This window comes from Notechis scutatus, chromosome Z (assembly GCF_049901735.1).
Source record: "Notechis scutatus isolate UNSWTSFEM ecotype Mainland chromosome Z, rNotScu1.2, whole genome shotgun sequence".
Classification (NCBI taxonomy): domain Eukaryota; kingdom Metazoa; phylum Chordata; class Lepidosauria; order Squamata; family Elapidae; genus Notechis; species Notechis scutatus.
This window is the reverse complement of record NC_142025.1, coordinates 117,744,198-117,761,271: the sequence shown is the minus strand read 5'-3', so window position 1 is coordinate 117,761,271 and position 17,074 is coordinate 117,744,198. Positions and strand designations below refer to the sequence as shown.

The window sequence follows — 17,074 nt, the reverse complement described above, 5'->3', positions numbered from 1 at the left end:
GCTGGGGTCTCTACAAGCAGCGACCTCTCTATGCAATTGTTTTCATTGCCTGTAAAATCTGTTTAAAAAAAAGTCCTAATATAGTTAGTCCTTGAACTTATGGCCACCATTGAGCCTAAAATTTCTGTGGCTAAGCAGGAGAGTTGCTAAGTAAATTTTGCCCCTTTCTTGCCACCGTTTGTAATTGAATCATTGCAATTGTTAAGCTTGTAACAGTTAAGGGATTCCCCACTGGCTTTGCTTGTCAGAAGGTCACAAAAGGAGAATCACATGACCCCGGAGCACTGCTACCGTCATAAGTACATGCCAGTTGCCAAACATTCGAACTTTGATCATGTGATCAAGGGATGTTGCTACAGTTATAAGTGTGAAAAATATTGTCAAAAGTCATTTCCCCCCCCAACTTTGGATGTTCACTACATCTTCTTCTTTTAATGACCGTATAATCCCTTGCAGGGTGAAGTCTGTGCAAACTGAATGAAGCTGAGTGTTTACTGGCCGGATGCCCTTCCTATTGACAGTACAGAGTTTTATTCAGCAGATACATTCTCTTTGTGGCCAGAGAGAAATATCTGTCTACGTAGGATCAAACTCACAGCCTCCTGATTGTGAGGCAAGAGCTCTACCACTAGGCCACTGCACCACTCCTGAATGTTCACTGCATGAGGCTGTAAATCAAGGATTATCTCCCTTCCAATAATTGAAAATAATATTAAAGATCTCCCAAGAAGAATGTCAGAAGTGTGGATCAGACAGGTCGTTCTCGACTTACGACCACAATTGAGAGCAGAATTTCCGTTGCTAAGAAGGTTGGTTGTAAGTCGAGGACTACCAGTACAGTTGGATGAAGAAGGAACGTGTCAAAAATGTCAAAAAAAACACCAAACAGCCTTTTTTCCCATCTATTTTATTATCCTCAAACCTAGAGATTCTGAGAAATATTTTCTGAGGGGAAGGGGAAATACTTTGTCTCTGTCAAAATACTGATCTTTTGAAGGTGTTTCTGCTAATTCAGTCTTTTCAACCGTGGTTACTTTAAGAGGGGTGGACTTCAACTCCCAGAATTCCCCATGGCTGGCTAGGGAATTCTGGGAATTGAAGTCCATCCCCCTCTTAAAGTGACCACAGTCAGAAAAATACTGTTGTCATTGCTTCGTCAATTCAGTTAAAATAAACTTTCGTATTGTTTGTCCTTCCAATCCTTGACATACTATCTTTTATTGCAGCTAATCGAGGGATGGGGAGGGGGGAGGTGTCTGGCATTGAGACATCCTGTTTGGCAGCCATTTTCTTCTTCCTCGTTTCTTATTACGCCTCCAGAGTTTCGACCATCAGGAGCATCCAGAAAGCAGCGAGGGTTCCCTTTTCTTCCCCCCCCTCAACCCCCCCGCAAATCCATTCATCTCCGGGGATGATGGGGTTGCCCTTCCAGATTAAGAGCCCGTGCTGCTGAAACCCAGTTGCGGAGGAGGCCACGAGTTTGAGAGACGCCGTCGAGGGGCTCCAAAAACCAGGGACGTTCTTTGGCTAAGGAAAATGGGCAGGGTGTAAGGAAGGAGGCCAAGATCAGGTCCTTGAGATACAACAGGGTGCTTTTTTTTTTTTTTTTTTTTTGGCACATGCGTCGGCCGTGGTGGTGGATGAACGAGCTGGGCTGAAGCGGGAACATCGGTACCGATTCCACAACTGTCACTGGTCAGGATGGGCCCCGCCGGGCACCCTCCACAGAAAGAGAGACCTATCGTCCCATCGTCTACCATAAGGTGGAGTGGCAGCCACGCGGAGTCCCGGATCAAGAGGGTGCCAGGGTGCCCAGCAAGGTGGTGAAAGCCAGCGCTTGGCGGGACAACTCCGTCACGCAACCCTGCATCTCGCGAGCGGCAGGCAGTGACGGGTAGCTCAAAGCAGCGCTCTTGACCGAGAGGACTGCTTCCTTCAAGGCTTGGCACAGAGCCGTGCTGGCGGCCCCCACCCTCGCCCGCACAACCGCTGAAGATGCCAGGCGGGAGACGGTGTCACCCACGAACACTAGCTTGTGTGCCGTGACAATGACAAATTTGCCGTGTGGCACAAAGACGCGGGGCGGCTGGTGGGCCCCGGCACTGGCCAAGAGGACCTCGATGGCTGACAGGAGCGTGCGGTAGTGCGTCTGGCACTGCCCCATGTAGAACTGCAGCAGCTGCCTGTCCTCTGGGGATGGCGGCACCTGGCGAGGAGAGAAAAGGTGGTTAGGACATTTATGACCTTAGGAACTCCTTGCCACTGGAAATGGACATTTCCTGCCACACGCCACCCTCCAGAAGTGGAATTTTTCCCGGGGATCTAAAAGGGTTTAGCCAAAATATATTTCAACATCACGTGATCCACGGGGTGGGGTCAAAAAAGCCAAGATGACAGTCAATGACAGTGTGATCTGAGCTCGGTAGGTTTTTTAGACATCAAAAACAGAAGATCAATTTGGATGGCAGAGTTACTGTTGGTATTTTGACATATGATGACTGTATTTTATGATTATGATCATGGTTTATCACTTGTGCATAGGTACACTGAAAGCACCAAGCACTGAGATGCACCGGAGACAAATTCCTTGTGTGTCCAATCACACTTAGCCAATAAAGAATTCTATTCTGTTCTGTTCTATTTCTATTTTCTATTCAATTTGATTCCTCTATTCTATTCTATTCTATTCTATTCTATTCTATTCTATTCTATTCTATTCTATTCTATTCTATTCTATTCTATTCTAATTCCTTTCTGTTTTATTCTATTCCTTTCTGTTCTAGTTCTATTCCTATTTTCTATTCAATTTGATTCCTATTTTCTATTCTATTCTATTCATTTCTGTTCTATTTCTATTCTATTCCATTCCATTCCTTTCTGTTCTATTCTAAATTCTGTTTTGTTCCGTTCTATTCCACTTTTATTTTTTCCACCAACCCCCCCACCCCCACCCTTCTGTTTACACAATGTGTTGTGGTCAGATACACAATGATTCCAATCAGTGGGTTCAAATTCCACCTGGGGTGCATTTTAACAGGACTTCTGCAAGGGGTGGGCAGGAGCCAAAGGTCGGCTTCTGATTTTTGCAAACATGGCTTTCCACAAATGTCTCGGGCTCTGCTTTTTAAGTGCTGAGACCCTGAGGTCATAAATTTGGGTGGGACACAATGAGGGCAACAGGCTATAAAGTTAAAAGAAGAGATACCATATCTTCCGTTGGAGTTGCCTCCCCTGAGACCGAAAATGTGGGGCTGGCTTCGGGTGTGGTTGCTTTCTGCTGGATTTTATCAGCCCCCTGAAGAGAGGAGAGAAGAAGCAAAAGAAAGAAGGAAAGAAGGGACGGAGAGAAGGAAAGGAAAGGAAAGGAAAGGAAAGGAAGGGGAGGGAAGGGAAGGGAAGGAAAGGAAAGGAAAGGAAAGGAAGGGGAGGGGAGGGAAGGAAAGGAAAGGAAAGGAAAGGAAAAAGGAAAGGAAAGGAAAGGAAAAAGGAAAGGAAAAAGGAAAGGAAAAAGGAAAGGAAAGGAAAGGAAAGGAAAGGAAGGAGATGAACAGAAGATGGAGTAGAGAGGAGAAGAGAGGAGAAGCAAAGAAGGGTAACAGTGAGGAAGGGAGGGAGGGAAAGAAGGAAATTTAAAAATAAAGGGAAAAAAAGGAAAGGAAGATAGAAAAGGGAACGAAGGAAGGAAGGAGAAGAAAAAGGAATAGAGAGGGAATGGGAAGGAAGAAAATTTAAAAATAAAAGTGAGGAAAAGGAAAGGAAGATAGAAAAGAAGGAAGAAAGGAAGGAATTTTAAAAATAAAGGGGAAAAGAAAAGGAAGATAAAAAGGAAGGAAGGACGAAGGAAGAAGGTGAACAAAAGATGGAGTGAGGAGAAGCAAAGAAGGGTAACAGGAAGGAAGGGAGGGAGGGAAGGAAGGAAATTTAAAAATAAAGGGGAAGAAAAGGAAAGAAAATATGGAAGGAAGGAAGGAAGGAAGGAGAAGAAAAAGAATAGAGAGGGAGTGGGAAGGAAAGAAGAAAATTTAAAAATAAAAGTGAAAAGGAAAGGAAGATAGAAAAGAAGGAAGAAAGGAAATATAAAAATAAAGGGAAAAGAAAAGGAAGATAAAAAGGAAGGAAAGAAGGAAGGACAATAAGGAAGGAAAGTGGAATAAAGAAAAAAAGGAAGAGAAAAGACAAAAATAAAAGAAAGAACAACAAGAAGAGTGCATTTTATTTGCTGAGCCTTATTTAGGATAAAAGAGACAGAGAAAGCCAAATGCCAGAACACAATTAAGAAACTCTTTTGAAAAACGCAACCAACGAACAGCCCCGCTGCTCAAATCAGTAAATCCGATCGGCTCTTCAGCGATTTCCGTGGGACATGTCGCCAGCAGCTCTCTTCGTCCATTGCAACCCCCAAAACTCTGGTGTGTTTAGTTCAGCAAAATTGTGTGTGTACACAAGAGGACCGTTTCTATTGAGGATTTGAGATTTTGAAATTTGCCCCTCAGGCCATCATCAACTCCTCTGACCCTAATTTGAATGTTCGGTATGCAGTTCTTTCACCCGCCAAATATTTCGGCTAGCTAGAACAAGCAAAAACGGATCCTTTGTGTTTTAACACCAGCATTTTCATCATTTCTCTCTCCTGCCATAGAAGCGCATGCTGGACATTCAGAACATGCTGGATTTCACTTAAAAATGCAATATTTGAATAAAGACAAGAGAGGGCTCGGCGCAATACAGGCAGTCCTCGATTTACGACAACCGAGACAGTCGTTAAGTGAGTTTCACCTCCATTTCAATGACCTGTCTTGCCACAGTTGTTAAGTGAAACCGCTGCAGTGGTTAAGTTAATGACATGATTGTTAAGTGAATCTGGTTTGCTCATCAGATGGTCACAAAAGGGGGAATCACATGACCCCAGGGACATAAACCGTCATAAATATGAGTGAATTGCCAAGTGTCTGACTTTTGATCACGTGACCACGGGGATGCAGCAACAGTCATAAGAGTGAAAAACAGCCGTAAGTCACTTTTTTCAGTGCCGTTGTAGCTTCAAACGGTCACTAAATGAACTGTTGTAAGTCGAGGACTATCCATTGAGCGGTGCACACAATATGGGTAGCCCTTGACTTACAACAGTTCATTTAGTGACCGTTCGAAGTTACAACAGTACTGAAAAAAGTGACTTGTGACCGTTTTTCAAACTACGATCAGGTGATCACAATTCAGATGCTTGGCAACCGATTCATACTTACGACCGTTGCCGTGTCCTGGGTTCACGTAATCCCCTTCTGCAACCTTCTGACGAGCAAAATCAACGGGGAAGGCAGGCTCATTTAACAACCGTGTGACTAACTTACCCACCGCAATGATTCACTTAACAACTGTGGCAAGAAAGATGGTAAAATGGAGGCAAAATTCCAGTTGCTGACGGTTCGGAGCGATTCTAGCAAACCGGTAAGTTTGCTGCGTTTGGTCACGTGGTGACCTGCTTTAGGACCATAATTCCCAGTCTCGATGATGTCATAAGTCAAGGACTACCTGCAAAAGCATCATGGCCGTTAGATGACGTCCCAACGTCAAGAATAGGATAATGATCATCTTGGTGTTGTGGTCATCCTTACCTTCAGATGGACATAATCGTACTCATCGGCCAGACGGATCCCTTCGTATTCGTTGTGGACATCATCCCTGGCTTGGTCCAGTTGGTCCCCACCCCGAGACCCCAGCCGGGCGGAGGGGAGGCAGCGGGCGGTCCTGTATGCTGCCCTTCCGCACGATGTTGGGCGATGGGGGTGGTAGCTCACCCGAAAGCCGCTCCTCGCTGGGAAGAGCGGGCAGTGGACGGCGGGACAGACTCTCCGCGGATGGCAGCCGGGGACGAGTGGGGGGTCCCGGATCCCTTATGTTGAGTCCTTGGAGGGCTCCCTCCAGGGGCGGGGTGCTGGGCGTCAGCAAAGGAACGTCATAAATGGCCCCGTCTTCCTCTTCGTCTTCTTCGTCCTTTCCTCCAGCCCGGATGTCTTCTGGAGATTCGTACAAGTTAAGCAAGGCAGAAGCGCGTCGTAAATTGGACGGGATGGCATAGATCAGCGGCCCTTCGCAGTTTTCTTCCTCCTCCTCCTCTGCCTCCTCTTGCGCCAGGGCTTTCTTGAAGGCGAGCGGCACATCATAAGCCTCGTCTGCATTTGGAGGGGCACTGGGCTGGGGGGCTACCCGGGCGACTTTTTTGACCCGTGGGGCCGGCGAATCATACATGTCCAAAACCACATCGCGGAGCAAAGACGAGGGTACATCGTAAATCTATGAATGGAAAAAGAGGAAGAAGAAGAAGTTCCCAAATGAAAGCCTCTTTTTGGTCAAGCATCCAGCTAAGCCATAAACCAGTTTGGCTGCTTTGGGGCCCACATGTTGGGTGAATCCAGCTATGAACCATTGTTTACGGCTCAGTGCGTTTGAGCCACACAACCTGGCTAGATCAGGAGTGGAGAGCTCAGCATGGGTGATAAACATAGTCACTTTAATTATAAATTGCAGTTTATGGCTTAACCTAATGTTCTGCTATGATGGTTTAATCCATGTACCATAATTAAAATGAACCATGGCTTACATTATATGTCAAGGTAATGCTTCCCACCTGCCCAAACTTGGGCTCTTGAAGATGTATGGACTTCAATTCCCAAAATTCCCATGGCTGGGAAATTTGAGGCCTTTAAGGACAGTAATTTTCAGCCATGGCCATTTGAAGATGTGTGGACTTCAACTCCCAGAATTCCCATGTATGGCTTTGGGGCCTTTAAGACAGTGTTTTTCAATCTTGGCCCCTTGAAGCTGGGTGGACTTCAACTCCCAGAATTCCCATGGCTGGTTTTGGGGCCTTCAGGGACAGTGTTTTTCAATCTTGGCCACTTGATGGAATTCTGGGAATTGAAGTCCACCCATGTCAAGTAGTGAGGTTGAGAAACACTAAGAGGGAAAAAACCTTAATTGTTACATTCAACTAAATCACTTTCCTCTATTCTCATATTTTTAGTCAGCATTTCAATGAAAGATCTGCATATATTTTGATTTTCCTCCGTTCCATCTCTTTCCCCTGGAAAAATTAGAAATAAAGATTGGAGCCTCTTTTATTTAACCTTCATCCCACTAGATTTCTATCTATAAGACTTTTTAAAGACATTTTGAGCATCTCTCCTTGGCTTACGAGCACAATTGAGCCAACATTTCTGTGGTTGTTAAGCGAGTTTTGTCCCATTTTATGACCTTTCTTGCCACAGTTGTTAAGTGAATTACTGTTTAAGTCAGTCACACGGCTATTAAGAGAACCTGGCCTCCCCCATTGACTTCACTTTTCAGAAGGTTGCAACAGTGGATCACGTAACCCCGGGACGCTGCAACCGTCAGAAGTACATGCCAGTTTCCAAACATTCTAATTTTGTTCACGTGACCCGGGGAGGCTGCAACAGTTATAAGCCTGAAAAATGGTCACAAATCACTTTTTTCAGTGCTCGTTGCTGGATCTATTGCAGCCACTTGGACCAATGACCATCTTGGTTTACAGATTTAAGAAGAGTTGGAAGGGACCTTGTAGGTCATCTAGTCCAACCCCCCGCCCAAGCAGGAGACCTTACATCCTTCCAGACAGATACAGATTAACTGAGTTGGAAGGGACCTTGTAGGTCATCTAGTCCAACCCCCCGCCCAAGCAGGAGACCCTACACCCTTCCAGACAGATACAGATTAACTGAGTTGGAAGGGACCTTGTAGGTCATCTAGTCCAACCCCCCGCCCATGAAGGAGACCCTACACCATTTTTGACATAAGGCAGTCCAGTCTCTTCTTGAAAGCTTCCAGGGATGAAGCTCCAACAACTTCTGAAGGCAACTTCTATTCCATGGGTTAATGGTTCTCACTGTCCGAAAATTTCTCCTTATTTCCAGGTTGAATCTCTCCTTGTTCCTTGTCTGACCTTCAGGTGCTTTGGAAAATAGCTTGACCCCCTCCTCTCTGTGGCAGCCCCTCAAATATTAGAAGACTGCTATCTTGTCTCCCCTGGTCCTTCTCTTCACTAGACTAGCCAAGCCCAGTTCCTGCAACTGTTCATCATATGTTTTAGCCTCCGGTCCCCTCATCATCCTGGTTGCTCTTCTATGCACTTTTTCTAGAGTCTCAACATCTCTTTTTATAAGTGTGGTGACCAAAACTGGATGCAGTCCTCTAGGTGTGGTCTTACTAAGGCTTTACAGAGTGGCATTAGTACCTCGCTTGATCTGGATTGTATCCCTCTGTTAATGGATCCCTGTTTGACCAGACGTGGTTTCTCTCTAATTCTCTCTGGCATTGACCGATACCTCCAGCTTCAAAAGGCACTGGGGACGCTCCAAAAATTACAGTCTAGCCTTGCTTTTTAAACCTCCCCAGCTCCGCATTCTCCTCTGTCCTTCCCACCCAAATGTTTCTCCATCTAAGGCAAATGTTGGTTTGGCTAGGGAAGGGGGAAAAAGGGGGCCCCTTTGCAGGCAGCTGCCCCCTTTATAAAGGGCTCAGATACAATTACTCTCAGTGGCAGGACAGGCGTAAAATTTAATCCAACAGGCGCGGCCAGTTGTCCCGCTACCCCCTCCCGTTCCCCTGTCCTGGAGGCTTTGCCGGGCACACACCGGCTGATGGCAACTGGTGCAGAGATCAAATGTGCCCCCCAACCCAGCTGAGGTTTTGACGCCCAGATCAGATTTAGAATAGAAAGCAGTTGCCAGCTGTCAGGTGGCAATAACATAAATAATGTAATAAAAAAATAAAAAATAAAATAACAAAACAAGATGAATGAAAATAAAACAGTAAATAAAATAAAATAGATTTGGAATAATACAATACAAAATAGGTAAAATAAAGTAACAGCGTAGAATAATCAAACCAAATAACAGAATAATAAAATAAAATAAAAAATAAGATAAAATAGTGAGTGGAGTGTAGAACAATAAAATAAGAGAATAGAATAATAAAATAAATAAAATGAAATAGTAAAGTAAAATACAATAGGATAACAAAATAATAAAATAAATAAAACAAATTAGTAAAATAAAATAAAATAATGGAGTATAGAATAATAAAATAAAATAAGAGAATAGAATCATAAAATAAATAAATGAATGAAATAATAAAATGAAATAGTAAAGTAAAATAAAATAACCAAGTACAATAGCAAGCTAAAATAAAAAATCATAATAAACTAAAATAAAAACTGAAATAATAAAACAAAACAAATAAAATAATAATAAATAAAATAAAATATAAAATAAAATAATGACGATGCTGGCTGTGCCATCTGGGTTGGCAATACGGAATTCTTGACTTAAAACCAATCAAACTCTTGACAACTGACTCATACTTATGACAGTTGTAATGTCCCAGGGTCATGTGATTCCCCTTTAGTGACCTTCTGACGAGCAAAGTAAATGGAGGAGACAGACTCACTTAACAACCAGATTACTATCTTAACAACTGCAGTGATTCACTTAACAACTATAAATGAGACAGGGCCAAAACAGACCCATGGCCATCTTCCCCTTTGGCTTGTCCTCTCAAAGTACCTCCACAGAATCTTCTTCTCTTCTGGTCCCCCGGGGCACCCTGTAGATCCCTTCTGGGGGCAGCGGGCATGGCCTCGCGGGTGGGGGTATCTCATACACCTGAGGTAAAAGAAAAAGACAAGGAGAAGCCAGAAATCAGGGTTCTGAGAGAAGGAGCAGATTCCTGGAGCTTCAAACCACATCTCAGATAGGTTCGCCCAACACTGCTGGGATAAAACGGGATGGGGAATTCATGGTTTGGTGTGGTAGAGGAAACCAGCTTTCATCATGGTTGGTTGGGTGATCCACCCCATCCCATCCCATTGGACCTCAAAAGCAAGGAAGATTTGGGGTAAACGTCTTAGGGGGTTTAGAAGATCCAAGGGTTCCTTCTCAACGTCCCTTCAAGCAGGCATCCTTCTCCACCTTAGGACTTTGTAGATATGGTGGAGCACAATACTCATCATCCCCAACACAGCTAAAATGGTGGCGGGTGGGGGGAACCTCTCAATGCATCTGGACCTCGGCAGGATGTTAGACGCTGCTCTGGTGGAAGAGAAGATGTTGAAGGTTCTTGGTCTTGGGTAGAAGTTTGAGAAGATGGTAGACAAGTCCCTGGGGCTGTTTTATGTCCACTCTTAAAGGAGACACCATGGAGGGAAACAAGCAGGAGAAGACCTCCAGACCCCACTCTCACCTCCTGTTCTTCTTTCCTTTGATCTCTTCTTCTCCGTTCCTCCATGGATTCATCTGAGATCCTTCCCATCAGAAGAACTTCCTTCTTCGGGATCTGGTAGACCTCTGCTAGGGTGTGATTTGAGTGAGATACAGACTCAGGGAGGATCTTAACTCTGTTGGCGGGCACGATTCCTTGCTGGCCATACAAAGAACATAAATGCCAGCCCTCCAGGCCAGTCCCTTCTGGCTGGAGAAGGACCATGAGGTCCCCTTTGTGGAACGAGAGTTCGTCCGGACACTCGGCTGTGTTGTCGTACAGAGCGCGACACAACTGGGCCTGTGGATGAAAAACAAGGTAGATATTCAGGGTTCAAGTTACACTTTCCAAAGCTTGGCCTTAAGTCATGCTCTCCAGACTATGATACCCAGGATTCTTAAGACTACAACTCCCAGAATTCCAAGACTACAACTCCCAGAGTTTCCAGCTCACATGGCTGGTTATTTATCCACAACCACGATGTTTTTTTTGCAAAAAAAAAAATGGCTTTTTTGTTTTTGTAATACAAGTCGGGAGTTAATCTCCCCTTCTATAACAGGTAGTGCTTGCTTAGCGACTGCCTCACTTAGCGACTGTTTGCGGTCACAATGGTGATGAAAACGGAACTTCGCGACCAGTTCTTGCATTTACGACCCCTGCAGATCTGTAAAGCGAAGGAAAGCGGAACTGAGATTACCAGACCGTGTTTCACTTTGCGACCGACAACCAAGTTGCCCAATTATGGTCACTAAACAAGGACTGCCTCTGTATTAAAAACGCTCCAGGCTTCTGTGCTAGATCTCTACATAGGGGGTAACATTTAAAAACATATATGTATGAGAAAGATTATTATGCCACAGGACAAAGTTACAGAAATATTTCTTACAACTATAGCTCCCATCATGCCCAGCAATTTTTTTTTCTTTTTCCATTCCATCATCCTGTTCTGTAAGTAACCTAAAAGCTATTGGGTGAAACAACATTGTAAACATCTGGTTGGGAAAGCCTGAGGCCAAAGGACTGCAAATTTGCTAGAAAATTTGTAGAAAACTAGCGCCTCAGGAACAATGTTAGCTCTTCACTAGCAGGGAGTTTCGAACAGGTCTTAATTAATCCAGCCATTTTCCCTTCCGATATTCTGAATGGGCTCTACCCACTAGGGATGGGCCCTGGCCTTCTTTTAAGACTGCACTGATAAGCTGCCTTTTTAAATCCATGCTTGAATTCCTCCGAAAAATAGAGGCAAAAGACTTCTGGCTGGGAAATCTGCCCAAAAATTGGGAACAGGATGAACCAAGACAAGTTCCGACATTGTTCGGAGTCCCCTTTTATAAACAATCGCTGAGTTTTGCAACAAAAACTTGGGGATTTTTTTTTTACCAAAAACCAGTTGCTAAACATTTCCTGGACTAATCAGCAATACAGATAGTCCTCGACTTACATTTCGCTTAGTGACGGTTCGAAGTTACAACAGCACTAAAAAAAGTGACTTATGACTGTTTTTCATACTTACGACCATTGCAGCATCCCCACGGTCGTGTAATAAGCATTCAGACACTTGGGCAACTGACTCTTATTTACAACGGTTGAAGGGTCCCGGTGTCAGGTGATCCTTTTTTGCGGCCGTCTGACAAACAACGTCCATGGGGAAGCCGGATTCACTTAACAACCGTGTCACTTACTTAACAATGGCAGTGATTCATGTAACAACCGTGGCAAGAAAGGTTATAAACGGAAGCAAAGCTCACCTCACCAGCGTCTCACTTAGCAGCAGAAATTCTGAGCTCAATTGTGGTCATAAGTTGAGGACTAGCTGTAATTTCCTATTCTTTCCCCCCTGCTTCTGCTTAAGCCATCTCAGCGTCCTGCAAAGTCTACAATAATCAGGTTAAAATATAATATACATCTTGAGCAACAATAATTTTCTTGATAAGGTGATGGTGGATAAGCTGTTGACGGTAACTTGGCGGCAAGGAAAAAAAGGAAAATAAGCTATCTGGGTGTTAACAAATAACATTTAGCTAGAAATGATGTCATTTGGGGGAGTTTAAGACACAGCCCTTAAATCAGAAAGCAGAAGGTTGACAAATTTCAGCCAAAATTGTACATTATTTATGGGAAATATTTAATCATCCACAGAAAATCAAAGTGAGGCCTAACTTTGCGCCTCAAGAAAAGCTGCCATATTTTTCAGACTGGAGAGGGGAGCCCTCTGTAAGCGTGACAAAGGGATTCCTAAACCCATAAGCCACTCAATTTCCCTTTAGAGGCACGCCTCGTCTTACAACCACAATGAAGCCCACCATTTCTGTTGTTAAGCGAGATATTTGTGAAGTTTTACCTGTTTTACGACTTTCTTGCCACCGTTGTTAGGTGAATCACTGCCATTGATAAGTTCATCATCTGGTTGTTAAGCGAATCGGGCTTCCCCGTGGACTTCACTGGTCGCAAAAGCGAATTGCCTGACTCCCGGGACACTGCGACCGTCATAAATAATAATCAGTTGGAAAGCCTCTGAATGTTTGACCATGGGGATACCACAAGACTCGCAAGTGGGAAAAACGGACTTTTTTCAGTGCCGTTGTGACTTTGAACGGTCGCTAATCAAATTGTTGTAAGTCAAGGACTTATACAACACCCAGAAAGGGCTTTTCCAAGATACAGATTGAAAAAGCGAGCCTCAAAAATTTTCACCTGGAGTAAAAACCACTCAGGTAGAACAGGAGCTGCAAAGCAAGTGCTGATTTGGAGGGGAAATGAAAAGTATTTTGGTTTGCAAAAGTAATTCAGGAGAGCATCGAGTTCCCCTCTCTCTCCCACCCTACCCCACCGCCCCAATTCCTTTTTTGCACCCCTCTTTCTCAACCCAAGTCAACAATACATCAAAGCTTTCACCGCCACTTATCGGTTTTCCAGATAACAGGGAGGCCCAAATAACCTTGGAACACAAATCTTTTCACTAAGGTCAACATTGTTCTCAATCCTATTTTCTTACAAACTGTGGTCAGGGTAACCTTTTTCCTTCCTTCTTTCTTTTTCTTTCTTTCTCATTCTTTCTTTCCTTCCATCTTTCCTTCCTTTATCTTTCTTTCCTTTTTCTTTCTCATTCTTCCTTTCCCCCTCCCTCCTTTTCTCTTTCCTTTTTTCTTTCTTGTGCCTTTTTCCTTCCTTTCTTGACTCATTCATTCATTCCTCTTTTCTTTTTCGTCCTTTCTCCCTCTCCCTTCTGTCTCTTTCCTTTTTTTCTTTCTCTTACCTCTTTTTCTTTTTCTTGACTCATTCCTTCCTTCCTTTCCTTCCTTCCCTTCCTTCCTCTTTCTTTCATTTATTCATTCTTTTTCCCTTCCTTTCTTTATTCATTCTTCCTTTTTCTTTCCTTTTCCTTTTTGTCTTTTTCTTTCTCTCATTTTTCCCTTTCTTTTGCTTTCCTCTTCCCTTTCTCCCTCCCTCCCTCTCTCTTTCTTTTCTTTCACTTTTTTCTTTCTTTCTCTTTCTCCCCACCCTCCTTTTCTTTCTCTGCTACTTACACTTGCAGACATGTTGGGCCTCCAACCTCAAACAAAGGAACCAGAAAACCTGAACAGCCTCCGAGAACCAGAATGACACCTTAATATATTAAGACTCTTGAAAAAACAAAGCCAGTCTTTAGAAGCATTCTTCTCTTTTGCTTTGTACGTTGTGCCCGGAGGGAGAACAACAACAGAAAAAAGATTCCTGAGAAATTTAAAATTGATTTTTCCTCATCTTAAAACAAACCCCAAAAAACCACAAACATAGAAGCTATAACTTTCCAAAGAATTCTTGGCAAGATGGCTCCCGATGAATATTCCAATGCAAAATGGGGAATTATTTTTTGTTTCTTTAAATAAAAACAGGGGTTCCTATATATATTTTTTTGTGCAGTGAATGTGGTTCCTTAGAAGTTCGGCCAGCTGTGATTTGCAATTCCCTATGATTATTCCCCCAGTAGTTTTTCTGAGGTTTTCCAAATTTCTGGGTCAGCAAAATTAGGCCAGAAAAGCAATTTGAGCAACTCTGATTGCTTCCAGACCGAAAGGGTTGAGCAAAAGAAGACAAGAATGCAACAAGCTGGAACGCAGATCTGTGAGGAGAGCAGAAAGTGAAAAAGCAGCCCAGAGACATTTAAAGGGACTTCTTTCCAACATTTGTTTAAAAACTGGAATAAGGAGAACAGCCAGATTTTTGCAATGTCATGGAATCCAATGAAAGAAATCAAAAGTTTCCTTTTTGGCAATGAACAGGCCCAAATTGTCAACAGCTCATGGAATGAAACTTTTCCTCTTGAATCCAGATTAAAAAACAACAACAGCCAGTTCAGATGTTCCTTCAAAAACATTCAGTGAGCGAGTTTTATTGTTTTTCCTGAGAATAAGCAAGATCGATCAGCGTTATCTTTAATATTTTGCCATTTTTTTCTCCGCTTCTCTGCTTTGTTAAATATCGAGTCAAACTTTCACCCAATGCTGAAAAGGCCTGGCATCGATCCAGTCCCCCCAAAATTTCCAAATCTCCCACAGATCCGACACGTATCTCAAACGAGCATGGGCGAAAGTAACTCCAGGAATTTGGAGGCATTTCCAAATAAACGTAATCCTTCCAGAGAAGCCAGCTTCTTGCTCCCTTCAAGGCTTAAAAAGGGCGAGGTTTGGTTCAGATTAATTCTGATTTCAAGGGAGGTTTCCACCTCCTCGAATCTTCCCCCAAATCTTCAGCAAACTTCGAGGATGACCAGAAATAATCTTGTTTTCATTCTTCCAATTGAACCGCAGGTAGGCGGGAATGTCCAAGTCAGCAGGGAGACATTGCGAAAATGCAGATAGGCGTCTTTTGTTGGCCCAAATATTTATTTCAGAATGACAGGCAGAGGCAAGGGTTGAGGTTTCATACCAATTCCCCCCAATTTCTTAAAAGTTATTTCCCAGGCCAAAGGTGGCAGCATCCAATTCCATTCAAACCAGTTATGTCCCCTGCTGTGTCCCACTCGGTCACCTGCTGAGAACAAAATACAAAAAGTCATTGTAAGGAATTGATTCCATCTTTAATTTAAAGAAAGTGACTTTCCCAAAACCCCAGCAGGCTGCTCTCTTTCCTCCTTTAAGTCAAAACCTAAAGGGAGATTTCTTGCATTCTGGAGGAAGGTTAATAAAAAGTATTGGTTTTCCCCCTTCTTTTCCTTCCCTCCCCTCCATCATCCCTCCTCCCTTCCTCTTTTATCCTTCCTTCCCTGCTTCGTCTTTCCTTTCCTTTCCTTTTTCTTCCTTCCTTCCTCCACTTCTTTCCTCGTCCTTTCCTACCACCCTTTCTTCCTCTCTCTTTTCCTTCCTCCCTTCCTCTCATTCCCGTCTCCTTCCTTCTTTTCCCCCTCTTCCTTTTTCTTTCCTTTTCTTCTTTTGTTGTCCCTACTTCCTTCTTTCCTTCAGTTTTCCTTCCCTTATCTTTTCTTCATTCTTCACCTCATTCTTCCCTTTTTCTTCCTTCCTTCCTTCCTCTCATTCCCATCCCCTTCCTCCTTTATCCCTCCTTTCCTTTTTCTCCTTCCTTCTCTGGTTCTTTTGTCCTTCCTAATTCCTTCCTTCTCTCCTTCCTTATCTTTCCTTCATTCTTTCCTTCTTTTTCTCTCCTTCCTTCCTCTTGTCTATTTTCCTTCCTTCCTTCCTCGTTTATTTTGTTTCTTTCTTCTTTCTCTTCTTTCTTGCTCTCTTTCTCCCTCTTTACTTTCTTTTTTTAATCTCTTCTTTCTTTTCTCTCCCTTCCCTCCCTCCCTCGGATACTTTCAGAGCTGTTTCTCAAAGTTGTTATTTTCTCCCCCTCCTTCCCAGCAGAGAGGGGCCCCCTCCCCTTCTCGGAAGAGGGGACGCCCTTCCAAGCCAAGCAGCCCCGACCCCTCACCCCTATTCTTCCACCGCCACCCCCTACCATCCCACCTGCCTTTCTCCTCTCCCGGCCAGCCGCCCCAAGCCCAGCAGCCATCAAAGCCGCATCCCCGACTCAGCAATTTCCCCCAGCCGGGCTCCGACGCGTGGCTGGCTGGCTGGCCGGCTCCCAGGTGGGGGAAAGCGGGCGCGATCGCCGGGTGGGGTGCTGCCGGGCAGAAAAGGGGGAGCAGGCAGCCCACCCCCACAAATAAAACCGCGCTTAAAAGAGGGGGAACCCTCTCCCCAGCATCATCGAGAGATGCGGTCGGAGAAGAGAGATGCGCTCGGGGAGAAAGGTGAAAAAGTGGGGGGGATCGGGGCTGGGAGGGGACCCCCAAACCTCCCTGCTGCTCTTCCCTTCCCCTCCCCACAATCCAGGCGGGGGGGAGGAAGGGATGCTTACTTGGCTCGCCCTGCAGACGCGCCCCCCGCGCCCCCCGCCGGCGCCCTCCTCGCCTCCGCCCGGCTGCCAAGTCGGCAGCTCAGCCTCTTCTGCGCCGGCGCCTCCACTCCCTCCTCCTCCGAGGGGGCTTTGCCCCTTCGCGGTCTCCCCCTTCCCTCTTCTTCTCCCCACCCCACCCCCCGGATCTTGGTCCCACCCTCCTGCCCACCTTGGGGGTCCCCAAGCCAAGACCTTCCCCCTTTCTCTGCTTCTCCAAGAGAGCCCTCCGGCACTATAGCGCCCAGGGGTGAAAGGGGGCAGGCGGTGGGGCTGGCCGGCGCCCAAGCCCCCTCCGTCTCCCACAAGCTCGCCCCCGCCGCCTCTTCCCAGCCCCCGCCCCCGACACACGTCCCTGCTTGTCGCCTGCCTGTCTTCCAACTCCCGGGTCCTAAACAGCCTCTCTTGCCATCCAGGGTTTGGGGAA

General features: G+C 45.0%; 1 protein-coding gene across 1 annotated transcript; it reads right to left on the bottom strand.

Annotated features, from left to right (window-relative positions):
• Positions 1–1,372: 1,372 nt before the first annotated feature.
• Positions 1,373–16,720, bottom strand: EFS (embryonal Fyn-associated substrate). The gene is given in 8 exon segments (XM_026683070.2): positions 1,373–2,206; positions 3,206–3,295; positions 5,613–5,730; positions 5,732–6,291; positions 9,579–9,677; positions 10,255–10,572; positions 13,800–15,285; positions 16,612–16,720. Coding segments are annotated over 7 exon segments (1,611 nt in total). The 5' UTR covers positions 13,812–15,285; positions 16,612–16,720; the 3' UTR covers positions 1,373–1,792.
• Between the last annotated feature and the right edge of the window lie 354 nt (positions 16,721–17,074).